This window comes from Mirounga angustirostris, unplaced genomic scaffold (assembly GCF_029215605.1).
Source record: "Mirounga angustirostris isolate CCGP_5_RB_7025 unplaced genomic scaffold, mMirAng1.0.hap1 SCAF_6, whole genome shotgun sequence".
In the NCBI taxonomy this organism is placed as follows: Eukaryota; Metazoa; Chordata; class Mammalia; order Carnivora; family Phocidae; genus Mirounga; species Mirounga angustirostris.
The window spans coordinates 129853840-129875429 of record NW_026991714.1 but is presented as its reverse complement, the minus strand read 5'-3'; the positions used below and the strand labels follow the sequence as shown (position 1 = coordinate 129875429).

General features: G+C 49.1%; 1 protein-coding gene across 2 annotated transcripts in view; it reads left to right on the top strand.

The window, feature by feature from the left end:
- Positions 1-21590, top strand: part of SH3PXD2A (SH3 and PX domains 2A) — a 235545-nt gene that overhangs the window by 75847 nt on the left and 138108 nt on the right. For both annotated transcript variants that reach the window (XM_045878755.3, XM_045878753.3), the window contains exon 3: positions 13037-13112. In XM_045878755.3, coding sequence (XP_045734711.1) covers positions 13037-13112 — 76 coding nt within the window. The remainder of the gene's footprint in view (positions 1-13036; positions 13113-21590) is intronic.

Below are 21590 nucleotides of genomic sequence, written 5' to 3'. Positions count from 1 at the left end.
TCAAGCTTTCCCAGAAAGGAACCCAAAGAAACACAATAGGTAAATCATAGTAGTGGTGCTATGGGTCCTGTGTGGGCAAGGGGCTTGTGCACACACTGGGGGAGACCCTGTCTGCGCTGTCCTGCCTCCAGGGGGAAATGCATAGCTTTGGGAAGCCCACTGGTCGGGGCTTCACTCTTGCCTCAGTCACTACCTTTAGCTGTGTGTTGTTGAGCAAGTTACCTAACTTCTCTGTGTACCTGTCTCCTCATCTATAAAACACAGGGCTAATCCTACCTACCTTGTGGGTGGTGCATAGTAATTGCTCAATATCGGAATATTGAGGAATCTTGTTGACTGGAGAGGCCGGCGGGGGAGGGTCAAGTCACTGGGCATTCTTGAGCATGCCGTTCCTGCCCCTGCGTGGTGGGTCATGGTGGGGGTAAAGGCCGGGGCACTCGTGAGAGCCCGGGTCTCCTTAGTCGTGAGATTTCAGCTCTGGGAGGGCAGGAGTGATCCGGTGCAGGGTCTGCGGGGTCAGGGAACCTTTTGGAGAGTATGCTCCAATGGCCTGTGTACTCAGGTAGCCAAGCTGGCGCCTTCTTGAGAGCTTACCTTGGAAATGGACCTGTGTGGGCTCCCTGGAGAGGCTGATGATTTGGCGCTCCCTGCAGACTGGTGGTCTTTAAATACATGTTTAGAATGTCTTCAGCATCTGTGGGAAGCTGGCTGGGGAGAGTGAAGGACTCCGGGGGCACCCCCAGCCTCCTCTGTTGTCCTGGGTTGTTCATCTCAGACTCACAGCAAAGCTAAGTCACCAGACCCAGACAATGGTTTGGTGAGTGTTCCTTCCCGAGCAGGATTCTGGAGTGTCTCACCTGCCATCCCCACCGCAGAGTCTCCAACTACCTGTGGCATGACCCTCAAGCTCTGGAAATGACTCCATCCCATCACATTTCCAGTGATACTTGCGGGTGCCCAGTGCCCCATGGAGTGGCACACCAGGCATCAGCCCTTACCCTGCTCTGGTGCCAACTGTGTGGTCGTCCCCAAATCACTGGAATAAATTATCTGGGGCCTCCACCCTGGATCGCACCACTTTCTCTGACACATAGCAGCATTTCCTGGGATTCATGAACAAGTCCATTCACTCCGATCTGACTGCTTCGTCTAGAAAGGCTGACACTCCCACTGCCAAGCCTTTGTATTTGCCTTCCTCCCTCTCATTTCTGCAAGGCCTCCCTCAACTGTGTCCTCCTCTGAGAAGTCTGCTTTGCTCACCCCAGCCACACTGATCTCGCCCTGCCCTGAAATCCCATTCTGTGGCTTTATACACTTCTCAGGCTGACACTCATCTAACGCTACTAGGTAAATCCCTTGTGCCCAGCGTCCAAACAGGTCATGGACCATGACTTAACACTCTTTCTGAAATGCACTAACGCAGTGCATGGGACATCAGATAAAGGCTAGACTGGGAGGGAATCTGAGGTAGTGCAGATTTGTGTTATTTTCCTGAAAATGGTCAAGGGAGACTTCTTTGACTGTTAAGGACTTTGGGAGCTGGGTTGGGCCCCCTCTTGAAGTTGGGGTTTGCTGCAGTGCCCAGTGTCTTGGCTTCAGCACGGCGTGGGCTCAGCAAATGAATGCATCCCCTGCAGGCAGCTCCTTGCCTGGGTGGATGGGTCCGCTATGCCTTCTGTCTTTCTCCCTGGCTGCTGCTTCAGGGATCCGTGAGGTGTCTGTTGCCCGAAGGCTGTAGTCGTTTTGATAAGAGAGCCTCTATCCCTCCTGTCTGCCCACCCTCAACCTGACCTCATCCTGGGGACGTTCTGAGCACCTGCCATGCCGCCGCATGCCTGCGCTGCCCCTTTCTGTTTCTAGAACACTTCTGCCACAGCATCTTATCTGGGCTCTCCTGTCTGCCCCTGAGTTGCATCATCTTCCCCACTGCACAGATAAGGATAAGTGCCTTGCAAAGGGTCACTCGGTCAGCTGGTGCAGCTGGTGCAGTTTGGAGCCCAGGCTCCAGACTCAAGGGCTCTGCTCAGTGCTCTTTGAGTGGCTCCTCCCGGGCCGACAAGGAGAGAACTTTAATGATTCATCTCTAGTTCATGTCCACACTCTGCTGGTTGTCCATACCATAAAGCCATGAGATCTTATTGTCTCTCTTTTTTTATGACAGTAAAATATACATAACATAAAACTTACCGTTTTTTACATTGTGATAACATATACATAAAATTTCCCATTTTAACCCTTCTAAGTTTATTGGCATTAACAACACCCACACTGGTGTGCAACCCTCGCCACCGTCCTTCTTCACAGCTCTTTCATTCTTTTTTTCCTTTAAGGCCTAGTGTCTTATACCTTCTGGGGGTTAATTTCTTTTTATTTCTTTTTTTTTAATATTTTATTTATTTACTTACCTGTTGATTTAAAGAGTGTGAGCTGGGGGACAGAGGACATAGAGAATCTTGAGCAGACTCCCCGCTGAGTGCAGAGCCTGATCTCGTGACCCTGAGATCATGATCTGAGCCGAAATCAAGAGTCAGATGCTTAACTGACTGAGCCACCCAGGCACCCTGTTAATTTCTTTTTAATAAGGATGTTAGAAATTTCCAAAGTCCAGAGGTGTGGATCTCTTAAAGGTTCTCTGATTTTGTATATAGTGTCATATTGGTTGTGAATACTGATGGTTTTATTTTTTCCTTCTGTGTCTCTCATTTCTTTTTCTTGTGTTAATGCCTTGGCAAGGACCTTGGCAAGGATCATTAGTATAATAATGGATAGACATAGTCATAGCGGGCAACATCCTTGTTTTGTCCCAGAGTTTCTTCCCTGGGGGTTGTTTTGGATAGATAAACATTTTCAGATTAAGAAAATGTACTCCTATTTCTTATTTGCTAAATTAAAAAAAATCACAAATGGATGTTGAGTTTTATCAAATACTTCATCTACCTGTATGAGAATGATCATTTAGTTTATTCTTTGGAGGTTTTTATTCATTATTTGATGAATGTGGTAAATTACATTAATAGATCTTCTGATTATGTGTTGTTCTTACACCTTTATGAATTTTAATAAGAATGTAACCCTAATTGGTGGAATTTCTGCATTCTTTCTTTCTTTCACTGAATTTATTCATTCAGACCGTGGTAGTTGAGAGACCAGGGTTTGAAGCCAGAATACCTGGGTTTGAATTCCAGTTCCACACTTTGCTAGTTTGGGCAAATTATTTACTCTCTCTGTGTGTTGGTTTCTTTCTCTGGAAAATAATAATACCTACTTCAAAGAGTTGATATGGGAATTAAATGAGAGAAGCCCTGTGAAAAGTCTTAGCCCAGTGCCTAACAGAGTTCTCAATAAATGTTATTTTTATTATCAAGCATTTATTGAGCACCTGCTTTATATCAGGACCTAAGCTAGGTGCTGGGAACTCATAGTTAGGGTAATCACAAACCCATTAACCAGCACAGCTGTGTAAGTCCTGTTTTATACCTGTTATCCTGACATAATTGTTATTAGCACTCCCTTTTGTTCTCAAAATTTCCCAATTTGGATGATAAATTATTTGGTCACCAACTTATAGATGAAAAGATCTATGTAATGTGGATGTGGAGGACCTGCTGAATCATTCACAACTGAGCTTCCCAAACATGGAGCAGAATTATGATTGTAGTCATGGTAGATGTTCTTCGGGGCCCTGCAGATGTCACAAGCCTTTCCCTAGTCTTCTCGTTTGTGTTTTTGCCAACAAGAAATCTGCTGCCATCATTACCTTTGTTTCTCTGAATGTAATGTATATTTTTTCTATGGCTGTTTTTAAGATTTCCTCTTTATTACTGATTTTGAGTCATCTGCTTATGATGTGAATTGGTGTAGTTTCTTTATGTTCCTTGTGTGATTGAGTTTCTTGGGTTTATGAGTCCAAAAGAGAAATCACAAAGGAAATTTTAAAATTTAGGAATGAATTTAATGAATGATGTGCAAGACCTCTACATTGAAAATTATACTACATCGCTGAATGAACTGAAAGACCTAAATAAATGGAAAGATTTACCATATTCATGGATTAGAAGTCTCAGTATTGTTAAGTAGCTATTCTCCCCCTAAGTTGATCTATAGAGCCCATGCGATTACAATTTTAAAAATTCCAGGAGGGATTTATTTATTTTATTTTGTAGAAATTAATCAATTTATTCCAAAATGTGTTTGAAAATGCAAAGAATCTAGAACGACCAAAACAATTTTGAAAAAGAAAAAGTTTGATTTTAAGACTTAACTAAAAACCTATAGTAATCAAGAAAGAATGGTGTTGGTGTCAGGATATGTAAATCTGTCACTGGAACAGCATAGAGAATCTAGAAGTAGTAGACCCCACACATATATAGTTAATTGATTTTTGACAAAGGAGTCAATGTAATTCAATGGGAAAAGGATAGTCTTTTCAACAAGTTTTTCTGGAACGATAGGTTCTCTGTACTCCAAGAATTACAATGTATGAAGTTTGATATTAGATTTCATTTGAACAGAGAACCCTGCTGAAACTTCCCAAAAAAGGATTTGCTACTAATTATTTTAGGGGTGCTGTCCAGTTCCAAATCTATTGTTTTTATATCTTCATCTGAAAGTTCAGATTTGTGCCCAATTTTGAGAATCAGTAGGCACCAAGAGTGTGATGACCCTTGCCCCAGATGGGCACCCAGCACTGGACCTGGTGCTTTGGGGTGGGGGAATAGAGGACCCATGAAAGGAGATTACTTTTAGAATGGCTGTACAATGAGCTCTGTGAACTCTGTCCCCAGTGAAACAACCAAAAATGGTGAAAATCATTTTTTTTTTTTTAAAGATTTTATTTGACAGAGAAAGACACAGCGAGAGAGGGAACACAAGTAGAGGGAGTGGGAGAGGGAGAAGCAGACTCCCTGTCGAGCAGGGAGCCCGATGCGGGACTCGATCCCGGGATTCCAGGATCATGACCTGAGCTGAAGGCAGTCGCTTAACCGACTAAGCCACCCAGGCACCCCTGGTGAAAATCATTTTTAAAAAAAAATTTAAATCTCTGCAAATTGTCCTAAACGGACAGCTGAAATGGCAAATGGAGAAGTTCTACTTCTGCTGTGTGCAGCCCACAACACAGTGCTCTCTTTCCCCCCAGCTCCCAGTCTAGGTAGTAATCATAACAATTATTGGATAGATAACATATTTAAATGTAATATATATAACAATACTAATACAAAAAAAGAGGAAGAGAATGTAGTTATATAGGATTAATGTTTCTCTCAAAAATTTGATAAATGGAATTAAGGTAGTATAAATCTAAAGTAGGTTCTGATAAGGTAAGATATATACCGTAAGCCCTAGGGAACCATGAAGAAATAACTAAAAAATATAGTGAAAAAATCATTAAAGGAATTAAAATGTTATACTAGAAAACAAAGGAGCTGTAATGGCTGTATTGGTATCAGACAAAATGGACTTTAAGGCAAAAATGTTACTAAATAATTGGAGAGACATCCCATGTCCATGGACTAGAAGACTTAATATTGCTAAGATAGCAGCACTCTGCAAATTCATCTGCCGATTCTGCCCATGCACTCCTACCACATCCCAACTGGCTCCTTTGCAGAAACTGACAAGCTGATTCCAAAACTCATATGAAAATTCGAGGGGCTGAAAATAGGCAAAATACTTCTGAAAGAGAAAAACAAAGCTGGAGGACTTACATTTCCTGATTTCAAAACTTAATACATCAAGAGAATAACAAGACAAGCCACAGACTGGGAAAAGATATTTGCAGAAATTTGATAAATGGCTGTTATGCAAAATATACAAAGAATTCTTAAAACTTAGCAAACAACAAGAAAGAACAACCTGGTTACTGAATGGGCACCTCACCAAAGAAGATCTATAGATGACAAATAAGCACATGAAAAGGTGTTCAGCATTGTATGTCATTAGGGAATTGCAAATTAAAATAACAATGAGATACTACTACATTCCTATTAGAATGGTGAAAATCCAAAACAGTGACAGTACCAAATGCTTGTGAGGATGTGGGACAACGGAAACTCATTCATTGCTGGTAGAAATGCAAAATGGTACAGTCACTTTGAAGACAGTTGGCAATTTTTTACAAAATTAAACATATTCTCACTATACAATTCAGCAGTCACCCTCCTTGGTGTTTACCCAAATAAGCTGAAAACTTGTGTCCCACACAGGGTGGCTGGTGGCTCAGTCTGTTGAGCATATGACTCTTGGTTTTGGCTCAGGTCATGATCTCATGGGTCCTGGGATCGAGACCCATGTCAGGCTTCTGCACTCAGTGAGGGGTCTGCTTGAAGATTCTCTCCCTCTGCCTCTCCCTCTACTCTCTCTTTCTATCTCTCAAATAAATAAATCTTAAAAAAAAGAAAACTTATGTCCACACAAAAATCTGGACAGGGATGTTTGTGGCAACATTTTTCATAATCACAAAAACTTGGAAGCAACCAAGATGTCCTTCAGTAAGTGAATAGATAAATAAACTGTGTAATCCAGACAATGGAATATTACTCAGTACTAAAAACCAAAACAAACCATCAAGGCATGAAAAGACTTGGAGAGACCTTACATGCATGTGAAAGAAGTGAAAGAAGCCAACCTGAAAGGGCTATGTACTGTATGATCCCAACTGTACGACATTCTGGAAAAAGGGAAACTACGGAGACAGTAACATGATGAGTGGTTTCCAGGGGCTGGGGGGAAGGGGATGAATTAGGCAGAGCACAGAGGATTTTTAGTGCAGTGAAACTATTCTGTGTGATAGATAATAGTGATACATGCCATTATAATTTGTCCAAACCCATAGAATGTACACCAAGAGTGAACCCTAATGTACACTATGGACTTTGGGGGAGAGTAATGTATCCATGGTAGTTTCATCAGATGAAACAATACACCACTCTGGGCTGAGACTGTGATAGTGAGGGAGACTAGGAGTGTGTGGGATCAAGGGGCATATGAGAACTCTCTGTACTTTCTGCTCAGTTTTGCTGTAAACCTAAAACTATTCTAAAGAATGAAGTCTATTAAAGAGAAAACAGCTTAGTACAAAGCTACAGAATCAAGATGGGGTGGTACAGCTGGAAGGATAGACATATGGATCGAAGGAATAGAATTGAGAGTCCAGGAATATCTTATATGTTTATTGTGGACTGATTTTCTATAAGGGGCACCAGAACCGTTCAAGGGGAAGTGTGCTTCCTCTTGGGCAATGAGATGAATTTGAACCAAAAAATCACAAACAGTGTGTGAAGTACTGTAATGGGGAATACAAACCAGGAGTGCTGTTAGAATTCAAAGTAAGGTGGTGGTGAGCTTCATCTGGGATGGTCAAAGGAGGGTTCCCAGGGCAGATGGCACTTGGTAAGGCCATTGGTTGAAGAAGGGAAGGGGGAAGTCCATTTCAGGCCACAAAGGATGGGAACTTTAAGAAAAGCCACGTGTATTTTTATTTCTTGTCCCTCTCTGTCTCCGTGATCCTCTGCTGTGTCCCCAGCCTCTAGCCCAGGGACTGGTACGCCCTCAGCCAGTGGAATGGACAAACCAGTTCTGAGGTTTCCCTTGATCCCTCATGGGGTCTTTTTGAGGGGGATTGCTGGGCTAGGGAACCCACTTCTTGTAGTAACGTCCCCTTCGTTCCCGAACTGGACATGGTGACGAGGATTAAGGCTTGAGGGTTGGAGCCCCACAGCAAGAGTGGCTGGGAACTCCACCCTCTCGGAAGGGTGAGGAGTCGGCCTCTTGGGTTACACATGTGCCCCAGCTGGGCTCGGGCCCACCCTTCTCTCTCCTCAGTGTTTATTGCTGCTCAGCCCTGCCCAAGAAGAGCTGCCGAGTCAGCTTTCTCTGGCTGGGCCGGCTCTTGGGGCTGAGCTGCTCTGTATCTCTCACAGTATCCACCCCTTAGATAAACAGCCCACGTGTCCTCTGCACACTGCGGAGTCCTGATGTGGCTACGAACAGCTCCATTAGCCAGATGCCTCTCTGTCTAAGAAGGACCCTGGCAATGGGCCCTGCTTTTCTTCCAGCTGAGTCAGGCCCTTGCTGGAGTGACAGGGGAATCCACTTCCTGCCTGAAGAGGTGGCCGCAGCAGAACTGCAGGCTGGGCAGGGCCTTCCTGCCTCCCTGGCCATGCACCCGGGCCTGGGCAGGCCTCTGCATGAGGCAGCCTCCTCGACCTTTCCTGTGAAGTTTTTATCGCTCAAACCCAGCCCTGCAAACTGAGCACCACCCAGGCTACAGAACCACTTTGCAGCCTGCCTGGCTTCCCGGGTCGGGGGGCATTTGGGCTGCGTATCCAGGGCCCCAGACGTTTATCCCATCACCCGCCACTCTGCCATGCTGTGTCTGCACCAAGACACTGAACCACGCAGCTTCGAGAGCCCCGCATACTGAGTAAACTCAGTTGGGCCACCTTTGCTTGGTTTGCTCTGAAGTCTGAGCCAGGGGATTTGCTTTCGTTGAAGGATGACCTATAGGCAGAGAAAATGTCACCAGCGGCTGGTTAGTGGCACTTCCTTATCCATGGCCAGTGGGCCTTGGGGATGACAGGGAGGGCAGATGCTGAGGCTCTATGGGCTCAGCCCTGCTGGTCGGGATTAGGTGACAGGTGTGGCTGGACTCAGCCCCTGAGGGCTGGGGGTGGGGGGATAGGGAGAGGAGGGGTGCAGGCCAGCTGGGTACTCATGGCTCTGGAGAGGACCCGTTGACCCAGTACTCTCAGCAGATGGGCTTGTCTTGGCCTCAGGAGGGCCCAGACAAAGCCAGAGTGGGGGAAGAAGAAAATCTGTTACAGAAGGAGGAGGTGGGAGAGAGGCCAGCTGTAAAGCATCCTCCAACAGGCCTTTTGAGGGAAAATTCAAATCTGTGGGGCTATCAGATGACCCCTGCCTTCCAGGAGACACGTGAACCCGTTGCAATTCAGACCGTTCTTTGGCAGGGAGGACCCAGGGAATGTGACCGTCACTGCCAGGACAGAGCTATCTTCATCTCCTACAGGAAGCCTTCCCTGACCTCTCCTTCAGCAACTTCAGGATCCTTGTGCATATGGGCTCACTGTTCCCTGTCACTCCAGAACTTGCTTGTCGATCTCTAGCACCACAGCAGAACTTCACGAACTTCCTCATGAGGCCCAGGAAACTGCATTTTTAACCAACACCACCCCCCAAAGATGATTCTGGCATGTGCAGACTTGAGACTACACTTTGAGAACCATCTTGCCCTAGAACAGCCTCTCAAACAAAAATGTCATGTGAACCACATACGTAATTTTAAATTTTCTAGTAGCCACTTAAAAACGTCAAAGAAAACAGGTGAAATTATTTTTAAAAGTATTTTTATTTAACCTGATAGATCCAAAATGTTATCATTTCAATATACAACCAATACAAAATTTGTTAATGAGATGTCTCACATTTTTTTCATACTGAGTCTTTGAGACCTGCTGCATACTTTACACTTACAACACATCTTAATTTGGACAGGCCACATTTCAAGTGCTCGACAGCCATGTGTAGCTAGTGACTGTGACACAGATGGAACAGCCCAGAGCTGTGTGGTGACTATGAGCCACGGGTCAGCAGTTCCAGCATTGCCTAGGAGCTTGGTGGAAATGCAGGTTCTCAGGCCCCTGCCTGGACCTACTGAATCAGAACCTACATTTTCACCTGTTGGCAGGTGTTTCAAATGCACGTTGAAGGTGTGAAGCCCTGCTCTACAGCTAGATTGTGAACTCCTTGGTGTAAAGACTACGATTTAACTTATTCTAGCATCTAACGGAGGGTCTGGCATCTGGAAGGCACAAGCAAATGTTTTTAGAGCAAAGGGATGAATGTGTGAATCCTGCCTGCCCCTACCCACTCCTGTTGGTCCCTCATTCCCTGTGCACTATTCGTGAGAATCTCAGAATCTGGGGTCTGAAGAACAATACAGGAGTTAGAACCTAACTCCTTTGAGCACCAACTTGGAAAAGTCCCACAGCTTGTTGGGTACAGCTGGCCACCCTCTTGGGACAAGAATGGTTGCTTTGTTTTGTTTTGTTTTAAGATTTTTAAAACTTATTTGAGATAGGGAGAGAGAGTGTGTGTGCACACGAGTCGGGGAGGGGAAGAGGCAGAGGGAGAAGCAGACTCCCCGCTAAGCAAGGAGCCCAATGCGGGGCTCGATCCCAGGACCCCGAGATCATGACCTGAGCCAAAGTCAGGTGCTTAACCAACTTAGCCACGCAGGTGCCCTAGGACAAGGGCGGTTTGATGAGGGCAGACCACTCCACAGCAGGACACTTTGCTGGGCCTGGCTTCCTTCTCAGACATCTCTGTACTCATCCTCAGAAATTCTGTGGAGCCATTGCTCAGAGATCTTACGCCTGGCTTATACATATTAGTTAGCCATTGATTCATTCTCAGTCTTCTTCCAGAGAAGATTTAAGGTGCCTCTAAATATGCGTACATTCCAACAGAATGAAACAAAAATGGATCCGTGCACAGATGCACGGATAGGGATGTTCACTCTAGCACTATTACATAGAGTAGAGAAAAGTCAGAAACAACCCAAAAATCCAACAGTAGGACAGTAGATAAATAAACTATGGCCCATCCAAACATTGACATTCCATGTCACAATTAGGAGTGCTAATATGGAGGTATTCACTGACATAGAAAATTGTTCATTACATAGTGTAAGAGTATTGATGAGCTCATTTTATTTACATGCATGGACGAATGTCTGGAAAGGATATATACCCCAAAAACATTAATGTCACTTTTTCCAGGGGAAGAATTATGAGTGTTTCTTACTCTTTTTGTTCATCCACTGCTTCTGTAATTTCTGGCTTTCCCCTCAGAGAACATAAATTCTTATGTAATACAGAAATGAAATGTACAAAACAGAATATGGGTGAGGAAAATGGGAAAAGGTGAAGACAGGAGTGCTATTCTGCATTGAATTTGTTTGAAAATGCATTAATTAAAAAAAAATCCTAAGCACAAGTTCATAGTGTTTTGGCCCAGTGGGTATATTTACATGAAGCAGGCAGTTATTAAATGTTTGAGAGATGGACTTATAACATTAGGGTTTGAAAACTCATGAGCCAGCTTTTGTTAAATTTCAGTCTGTACTCAGGAAGTGAAAGTTAATAATGGTGCAGTCTCTGCCTTGTTTTGAAGCGAGTCTGACAATGACCCACCCTTCACGTGTGGGCTCTAAATAGCCTGTGCATGTTGGGTAATGATTGTGCAAGAGAGAACCCTAAAATCATGTGTTAGAGCTGGGTGGGTGGGTGCGTGGATGGGAATGCATGCAGGTGCGCACACACCCGTGAAACCTAGCGCAGGACTACCTTTCACCACCTTCAATGCCAGCTAGCACTTTGGTCCCAGCCTCCATCCTAGGCTCCTACTTGGTCTCCCTGCTTCCACCCTCCGGCCCATTCACGATGCTGAAGCTAAGCCATCCTCCCCGTGATCTGGCCCACGTCTCGGATCTCACTGCCTGCACCTCAGCCCTTGCTCACTCTGCTCCACAGCAGCTACCCTGGCCTTTTCAAGTTCTTCTTGCACTTCCCATTTCCCTTGCTGGAACATTCTCTGCCCTCCTTGAGGCTTGCTTCCCCACCTCCTGTGGTCTCTGCTGAATTGCCATCTGATTCCTAAGTCCTTTCTCAGCATGCTGTACAAAGAAACAATCTCTGTTCTGCTCCAAAACCTTCCCCGACTTCGTTTTTCTTCATAGGTTTTTATCAATACATATTTATGTGTTTACTGTTTGTCCCCCTCCACTAGAATGTAAACTCCCTGAAAGCAGGGACTTTGTTGCTTTTCTTTCTTTTTTTTTTAAAGATTTTATTTATTTATGAGAGAGAGAGAGAGAGAGAGAGAGCGCGCGCGCACATGAGTGGGGGGAGGGGCAGAGGCAGAGGGAGAAGCAGACTCCGCGCTCAGCAAGGAGCCCGATGCAGGGCTCCATCCCAGGACGCTGGGATCATGACCTGAGCTGAAGGCAGACGTTTAACTGACTGAGCCACCCAGGCACACCTGTTGCTTTACTGCCATTTTCTTGGTGTTCAGTGTTCCAAGTAGGTGCTCAATAAATATTTGAAGGAATGGACTTCAGATATCATGTGACTGATCTTCCTCATTTGACCAAGGAGGTGCCAGAAGCCCTATAGAGAAAGTTTCCACGCCTTGCCCAGGGTCACACAGCTGGGGCAGCAGGGCTAGATCCTGCCCTGTCCATTCTGCTCCTGCTTCTGCCTGTGGCTTGGAAGGGAGATTAACCACACACACAGGGGCCATGGCCTCGTCCATCCTGTCTCCGGCGTGTTTTTCCAGCTTATACAGAATCTCAGCCCAGAATAGCAGAAGGAAAAAATAGTTGTTCCTCCAAAACCCTGGAAACTCTTCCGATGGGTCTGTCCCTGGAAAAACAGCAGCAATCTCCGGGTGGGAAGGTAGGAAATGGAGGAGGGGTCTTACAGCAGTGGGCGCGGTGGGCTGGGTTTGGTTTTACAATTAAAATAACATCTGGGTCTGTTTCTGCAGAGCGGTTCTGGAAGGTGGGTGGTCTGTCTGAAGTATCAGGTGGGGCCTTCCCCTGTCCTGGCCCAGGAGGGTGTGAGATGGCCAGTGGCTAAAGGGCTTACCCAGCAGATGACGTGTGAAGGAAGGTGGGCCCAAAGAAAGTTCTGGAAACCCCACCTACGGAATGCCAGAAAGCCTGCTGGTCTCTCCCGAGGCCTCATGAGGGGGCATCTTCAGACACTCCCCACCCCGCCCCCGTGCCTCCACGCCTCCTTGAGATTGTTCAGACACCCCTTTGATGCGTCCAGAGCTCTGGCCTCCTCTCTCTCATGCCCCATGTGGTTTATTAATCATCTGTGAAATGAGGGGTTGAGGCGCCACTCATCCAGATGAGGGCAGTGGGCCCCTGAAGCAGTGGCGTGGAGTGGGGAAGGGACTCTGAGGGCTGTTCCAGTCTTCTGAATCCTATCCCTCTGTCTGTCTGGCTTCTCAGATGCAGCTTTTGGATAAGTTTCCCATTGAAGGTGGCCAGAAGGACCCCAAGCAGAGAATCATCCCCTTCCTTCCAGGTAAGCTTTGGATGGCCCCACTATTGGGATGGGAGGCAACCTGGGGAGAAGCATTTCTTAGGCCAAGAAAAGGCTGGCTGCTGGAAATTCCGGGCAGGGTAGGCCTACGAATCTACATCCTAACAACTCCCCAGAGAAGGGGAAGCCCCTGACTGTGAAGGCCACTGCCCCCACAGGGGCCTCTCCCACCGTTCCCAGGCCACCTCTATTGGCCATGTAACTTCTAAGGAATTTCTTAGGCACTGGGACTTAGGCTTCCTCTTCACGGAAAGCACAGAGAGATCAAGTTCTTCGGTGAAAGGATGAAGAACTCCAGGATGAACTTTTCCCACTAATCCCACTGCAATCATAGACACCCTTAAATTGAGCACACTCCCCATGTCCGATTTTGGATCCTCCTGGCCCATTACCCAGCCCAGGCTCCGAGAGCTTACGTGACACAGCCTGTGAGTTGGCAGGGTTAGGATTTGAACCCAGGTGTGTCTGGCAATAAGGGCCATTAACCACTACGCCATTTGGGAACATGTTTACAGCAATTGGTTATGTGTAATTTAGAGAAAAACTGCCCAGATGTGTCCTAATCTGCTATTGCTATGATGTTTTAAATTGGTGTACAGTTTATAGCTTACAAAGTGCTTTTTTGTTATCATATACAAATCTCCATGCTGAGGTGTGTATTCTAATTTCTGCTTGGGGGATGAAGATGTTGGAGTTCAGAGATGTCAGGTAACCACTCATAAAAGTGGCCAGTCTGAGGTGTGAACCTTGGTCTTCTGCTCCAGTCTGGGCTCTTAGCCCTGAACCTGTGGGTGATGCTGCCTCCTGGCTTCGGATCCTCTGCCTTTCCCCAGGCCATGGAGCTGGGCCGGGTCACAGTGGGCCTCACCCCCATTATTGCTGGGCCCTGGCAATGGCAATCAGTGGGACCTTTGCAAGAAGCAGGGTCCTTGTCTCATTAACTCTCTGGCACACCTTCACCCCATGGTCAGCACCTGCTTGGTGACTTGCAAACACATATAGGGGCCCTGCCTTCAGAGAGTGGGTCCTCTCTGAAAGGTGCTCCTCACACACCCCCATCTGCTAAAGTGGGGAGAGACAAGAGCACACATTGTTGCCCGTTCTCTGAGTCTTATGCTAAAATTGGAGAGAATTACTTTAGTGACGAGGAAAAACTTCCATATCCCACAGTTTGGGCAAGACTGGAACCAGTCAGTGAGGGTATAGAGAATCTCACCCCTGTGCTTCTTCCATGAAGGCAAAGGACTACTTCTCCATCCCTGGCCTAGGACTTGATGTGGGGGGACTTTCATACCCTACCTGGCTTTGCACTGAGTCCTGAGGGAATTTGGAATGTCCAACACGCAGGTTTGTATGACCTTCGATGTTGCCCCAGTACAGTCCAGATGCTCTGCCCAGCAAGGGCTTGGGAGCCCAGCTGCGATGCTGTGGACACAAGTGTCCCAGAGCCAACATGAAGCCAGCATGGCGCCCTGGTATCAGGAGTGGACTTGGCCTTGGGGGCATGAAGGCTGCCTGTTACCTCGAGAATGATGGGCTTTTTCTCCCACTGGTGGCCAGTGCTCCAGGGAAATATCACCTCGTCATCATACGGACAGCGGGTATTTATGAGGGGCTCAGCCTGTGCCAGGCCTGGGACTCAGTACCTGGGGCTGGGGGCTGGGATGGCCTGGTGAGCCAAGGGGGGATGTAGATTTGTTTCCTTCATCTAAGGAATCCTCAAGCTACTAGGAGAGATGAGAGTCAAGACCTACTGCCTAACCAGGGAATCAATGAAGGCAGGATGTGACCCTCTCTACCACAGTGCAGTTCTGAGTGTGTCTGGAGTGTGTCACTGTGGGCTGAGGAAGGCAGCAAAGACCTCCTGAAGGAGGGGCGCCTGGAGCTGACCTCCAAGGGCGGGAGGGCTTGGACCGTGCGGGGGAAGCACAAGGCTTGTGTCCTGCTATTACCAAAGCCCAGCGTCTGGGGAATCACGCTGCCTGGCTCCCCCCCCTGCAAAGTCTGGCTTTTATCAAGTGCGTTACCTTCTTTGTGCCTCAGTGTTCTCATCTGGAAAATAGGGATGATAATAGTATCTACTTCATGGGGCTGTTGCCGGGATAAAACGAATTAATCCATTACAGGGACTTAGAACTGTGGCTCGCCTCTAGCAGGACTTAAATAAATGTTAGCCCTTAAGGTGACCAATTCCTGACACGTGCCTAGTGTTTCACACAGCGCGCTCACACACGTACTCTCATTTGCTCCTCCCAGTGAGGTTATTATCCCCATTTTACTGGCTAGGAAACTGAGGCCAAGGGAGGCTCATAGACTTGCATGGGCCACACAGCCAGGAGGTGTAACCAGCACCAGAACCTCTGGCCAGGGCTTCCCATGAGCCATCTCAGGGGAGGATACCCCAACAGCTGCTGCAGGACTGGGGCCCTCTCTGAACTTCAGCTTCCTCTTATAGGCTTGTGGTGAGGATGAAAAGAATTCATGGGAAGCACTTTGCACAGTGCCCGTCCCATAGTAAGTGCTCAGTGAATGGCAGTTTTAATCAAGTCACCTGCCCCCATGCTGCCCCCAACTCCTGGGAAAGGCCAGCCCAGGACCCCCTCCAGCCCCGACGTGATGGGACCTGGGCACAGTGTGTGATATTATCGAGAGGAAGGAGGTTGACTGGCCCCCATCCCATCCAAAGGAAGTTTCCTTTCCCCTGTTTTGCTGTTTTTCTCCTCTCCCCGCAGTGGGGTTTCCTCTCTGATGCTTCTCTCTTGCTCACTCACTTTCCAGGACTTCAGAGTGGGTGCTGCTGGCCATGTGGAATCCCACCCTGGGGGCTCCCAGGCCTGTTCCTGGTTTCCCTCTGCCCCCTAGAAACTTCCTAACCCTTTCATACTTTACTCACTCCCTCACTTGAACGGAAGGAAAATAGAAGCCAACAAGATCGGAACCAAGCTAGGGAGAGCCGCGTGGGCATGAGGGTTCCCAACCTGCCCTAAACCCGGGATCGAGGGGGAATCCCCCAGGAGGAGAGGAGAAGGGAGAATGGCAATGATGAATGTTTCCTATCTTAGGTCAGGTTCCCTAAAAGCAGAGCCTGAGATGAGGATTCTTACACAAGTGACTTGGGGGGCCGCTCTCAGGTGAACATCCTAAGGCAGTGAGAGAAGCAGGACAGGGCAGGGGAAGAAGCCCAGGGAGGGCTCCAGGTTGTCCCATGGTAGGAGACACCTTCAGTACTCCCCACAGGTCATCCTTTGTCTGGAAGCCGCCCCTCCCCCAGAGGGCATGCAGTGTGGGCTGAGGGCTGAGGGCCTGCCTTTGGAGAAGGGGCAGCCATGAGCCCCCAGCTCCAAACGCTCACAGCAGTGAGAGGTGGGAGCGTGTGCTGGTGAGGGGGTTCTGGGCCTCGGCCAACATCTACTGGGTTATCTAACACCAGTTTAGTCTCTGTTCCTACCTACCTGCCTCTGGGAAGGGTGGCTGAGGTCACCTGCCGATTCCCTTAGGCTCAGCCCTGGCGGCGTGACTCAGCAGCACCTGAGTCAGCTGCCTTCGCTCTTAGAAGCTTCAGGAGGGCTAGCAACCGGCCTCGGGAACAGCTCTGCCAGCCCTTTGCCTTGCCTGGAATTTTGGAGCAAGGAACACCCAAGGGGAGAAAGCAGAGAGCACCGATTATCTCCAGAAGGGTCTAGTGTTAGCTTCAGAGGTGCCGGGATGTGATGAGCCTTACCGCGGCCTGGCATCTGGGGGATGTGTTTGGAGTATTACCCAGCTGCTTTGTTTGGCCTGCCTGGCCACAGGCTTGGGCAGGGGGCTCATAGAAGTTTGACTGGCTGGTGGAAGTGATAGAGAAAAAGCAAAGGAACTAAGAGAAAAGAGGGAAACCAGGGCTTCATATGGTTACAAGCTCCCTCATCTGCCAGTCAAATCCTGGCCAAAAAAAAAAAAAAAATCCCACATGTGAGCCATAGGTCTTAGGATCTAGGACACAGACTTGCGGTATGTCTGGGTAGTGTCTGGCCTGAGTTCAGGGTCAACCTGCCGGTTGGAAGAGCAGTGAGGGTCTGGGGCTTCTGTGGCCAAAGGCAGAGGGCCCATCCCAGAAGACTGAGGGTCCCGCAGGATGGCTGGAGTGGGGGTTGGGGCAAGGACAGCTGGGAGCAGGGTCAACAAGGTGAGGACAGAGAGCCAGTACAAATGATCAGGCCAGTGGTCTGACATTTGCATATCAGTCAAATCCTGGATGAGGTTTGTAGGGGAACTGTCCTCAGTGAGGGCCCCCCCCCAACCCAGTTGTTTCCCCGGGTCTGAACCTGCTTTCTGGGCCTAGGGGTGAAGATCCACTATGCCCAGGCCCATCCGTGTGTTTGTGAGTCCTGCAGAGCCCACAGGAGGGACACGGAGGAGTTATGACCTTCATGTGGGACAGGTGCTTCTCTCCAGCAAGGCAGCTCTGGAAGGAAAACCCAAGTGGTTTTCAGGCAGGAAGAGGCAGAGAATTATGCCAGGGCCTGATGCCCCAGGCGTCGGGGGAGGAGAGAAGGGGAAGGTACTCCGTCCTGTCTCACATTATGGGAGAGTGAGGCAGGTCCCCCCTGCTGTTTTTGCTGACCTTGGAGACAAGGCCCCTGTCTACTCCTCCCACATTTCTGTCACGGCGCCAGACACATAGTGGCTGTTTTATTAAGACCCCCTGGTTGATCACGAATTGGGCATTCTCCCTTAGGTATGAGCTCCCTTTTATTGAGCTCCTACTGTGTGTCTGGCCTCGTGCTGGACACTCTACAAACCTTTTCCCCAGGCCTCACTGCAGGGTCGGGGGCATTATCCCATTTGAGAGAGAAGTCAAGTCACTTTCCCCCACCCCTGGGCCAGTAAGTGGTGGATCCGGTGTCCTTTCTCCACGGCCTGCACCTCTCCCTGGGCAGGAAGGAATTACCCCCGCCAGCCTCAGCTAGAAGCTTTCCTCCACCCACCCTGTTGCCGCCGCATCCCCCAGGCGAGGGACCTGGGAGTTTCTGCCCGAGGACCCAGCAGCCCAGCGGTCTCTGCAGCTGCCATTGCTGTCTTGTGCTTTGGGAAAACACTGTGTGGGGCAGGGAGGTGCCCTGAGCCTCGTGGGGACTCAAGTGACCTGTGAGGGCTCTCATTCTATTGAGTGCCTCAGGTCACTGCAGCAGAGGAATTGATTTTTTTTTTTTCACTTAAACCGTTTAGTTTATCATTATTTTAATATGACCACAAACAGGATAGGCCCAAGGCTTTCAGAGCACTGTCTTCATTTAATTATGAGTCTAACGAGATCGAGATCGCCTGTTTGGTTCCCTACGTCACGGCATTTTTTTTTTTTTTATAACTTTTTATTTTGAAATAGGCTCCCAAGACATTGCAAAACGACTAGGCACTCTACATTCCTCCCCTCCCAGTTCCACCGCCACACTGCAGGGTAGGTGGTGGTGTTCCCGGTTCAAGGAGAAGTCAGATCACTTTCTGCCATCACAGAGCCACTGAGCCGGGCACCTGTTGGTCAGCTTCTCCCAGTGGTAATGTCGACGGTGACTACAGGTCATGATCAAAGTCAGGAAACTGATATTGGCAAGAGTCAGTTACCTAAGCTACAGATCCGAGCAATTGATTTTTCTTGTAAGGGGTTAGTGAGTGTCAGTGGGCAGTGCTGTTCTTTCTGAAGGACACAGAGGTTAACAGTTGTCCCTGAGAAGCTCCACTCCCAGGCCTGACTTCTTGGCGTTTCCACCTCCAAGAGAAAAGCAGAGGTGAACCTTGTTTTACATGAAGGCCTATTCCTGACAACCCCTGCAAATTCAGTCCTGTGGGACAAATCACACCATCCTTTAGGGGTCCTAAATACAATTCTATTTAAGAGTCATGGGATCCATCCTTCTGCAAAGCAGAGCACTGCTTTTTTTGGTGTGTGTGGGGGGGAATCTTCTTTCTGTGATTTTTATATGTTTTGGTAACTTGGGACTTCTTCTGAGCTTGCTGGACACAGGACAGATCTGGAGCATGGGGATTGGGCAGCAGCATTGACCTCAGGAGGAGCAGAAGAACAATGGTCAAGAACTGCGAAAGATCCAAGACTTTATCCTACCTATCAGCAAGCCAGCCAGTTAGCTTAGCCTGCTTCCGTGAGTGCCAGCAGAAAATAGGAGACTTCTGAGTCAGACAAAAGACTTTCTTAGGGCCCATTTGCACCAGTTCCCATTGCCTCCAAGTCCCCTGGGGGTGAGCCGTGGGCCCAGATGAATGGCGGTGGGTTACATTATAGGAGAGGAACCCAGACCTTAGGGAGACCACACCTCTTCCTGCGTGCAGGAAGCAAACCCACCCGGTTTGCTTTGGAGAGTCGCACTGTCTCTGTGTCCCAAGGCAATACGCAGACCTGCTGTTTACTCCAGAGCAGGATACTACCTCTCTCCTCTAAGCTGTTTCTTCACAAACACCTCTGAAAAGACAATTCAGAACAAAAGGCAGTCAGTGCCTTGTCGACAGGACATGGCAAGACATGCAAGAGAGCGGGGAGATTACCTCACCAGTGTATCTTTTGCTTTCTGGGGTCTCCTGCTTTTTGGAGGGGTGGACAGAAGTGATGTTCTTTAGGACAGCGGGCCAAGCACGGTGGGCTCCGCAGCCGCTCAGGGCAGCCTACTGTTTACATAGAACTTTCTGCCTTGTTTTAAAAGACTGTTGTGGAAAATCCATCTCCTGTTGCCCATCCTGGGATTGGAGGAGATTTCCTGTGTATCCTGAGTGTGTCAGTCCAAGGAGGCTCCCTGGGAGGAAATGGCCATTACAGAGTGAAGTAGACTGTGGAGCTAGCTGCTGATGTAAAAAGCAAACAACCGCGGCCAGGGACCGAGGCAGCTCAGAAGCCAGGCGGCGGAGCAGAAAGAGGGGAATTCACCCTGCAGAGGCTGCGAGGTTCCCTCCCGCTCACAGGCCGTCGGTGTCTCCGTGCTGACTGGGACTGGGCCTCTGGGCCTCTAGAAAGCCGCTTCATCCCAACAGCTGAGTCAGTCCCACCCATAGGCATTGGGGTTCCCGGTTGATGGGTCCCGGAGAAGCTGGATAGCTCAGGAAGCAAAGTGAACCATAACCGAAGTAGGTGCTGCCAGCCTCGTGACCTGGTGCGCTCGGAGGCGTGTATTTTTAGACAGCGGCATGCTCGGTTCCTTTGTATTAGCTCACCAGTTTACATACCGGCCCCTCCACAAAGAGGCGGTATGGAGCCACAGGGCAGGAGGGTGCTGGGTGAGTCGCAAGCACGGCGTCCGGGGCCTTCCCCCCCCTGCGCCCCCCAGGGCCCTGCGCGGCAGATCCGGTGTTTGTTCAAGCACAGAAGGAAGCAGGGGGAAGGGATGTCTTTGGCTAGAGCCGGTCCGTGGCTGCGGCGTGGGCCACAGCTGGCTCTCCCTCCCGGGGCTGGAGGCATTTCTGTGTGTCTGCACCAGGCGCCAGCCCGGGAGAGCCCTCCGCACAGGGCCTCGGAAGCCAGGAGGGAGGCAGCCGCTCGCAGCCCCCGAGGGAGAGTGCCCGAGAGGTCTCTGAGCCTCACTGATGACCTGAGTGGCAGGGAAAGACAGACCTTCTCCGTGATGGAGAAGGACAAATAGGGTCTGCTGGTAATGCCAGGGTTTTAAGAAGATCGACAAGATTATAGGCCTAAGAGGCGCTCTGTACTGTCCTCTAACCTCCCCTGGAAGTGCTGGGTCCTCTCTCGCTGTAATTACTGCCCCCACCCCAAAAGTCATTCTCTCACTCTGTAATCTGGGCTGGTGGTTCTTGGCGGCCTGCCGGTGGCCGCTAGTCCTGAACGCTGCGTGAAAGAGCTGCATTCGCTCATTCCTGCCGTTGGGATTTCTTGAGCACCTACTGTGTTCCAGGCCTAGCCAAAGACATCCCTTCCCCCTGCTTCCTTCTGTGCTTGAACAAACACCGGATCTGCTGTGCAGGGCCCTGGGGGGTGCAGGGCGAGGAAGGCCCCGGAGGCTGTGCTTGCGACTCACCCAGAACCCTCCTCACCTAGGCACTGGTGAAGGCGCTGAGGGCAAGGCAGACCGGGCCTCTGCCCTCACTCAGCAAGTTCACCTTCCAGTGGGGGGGGGGGGGGGGGGGGTCAGAAAGCAAAGAAATGAGCAATTTCCAATAGTGATAAAAGGGCCAGAAAGAAAAATAACCAGGTGTCGTGACTTGGGGCATGAGATTAGTGGCCAAAAAAGCCCTCTTTGCAGAGATGACACCGAGCTAGGCACGGGCAGATCAGGGCTTGGGGTGCCGGGCTGAGGGGACAGCAAGGTCAGGGACCTGAGTGCAACCGAAGGCGTGCATTTGAAGACCAGCAGGAGAATGAAGCCTGTGGGGGATGTGGGGGGCCGGAGTCAGCGCGGTGAGCCGGGCAGACAGGAGCTAAGGAGCGGAGAAGCTCCAAGGCGTGTCTCCTGCCGCACAGCT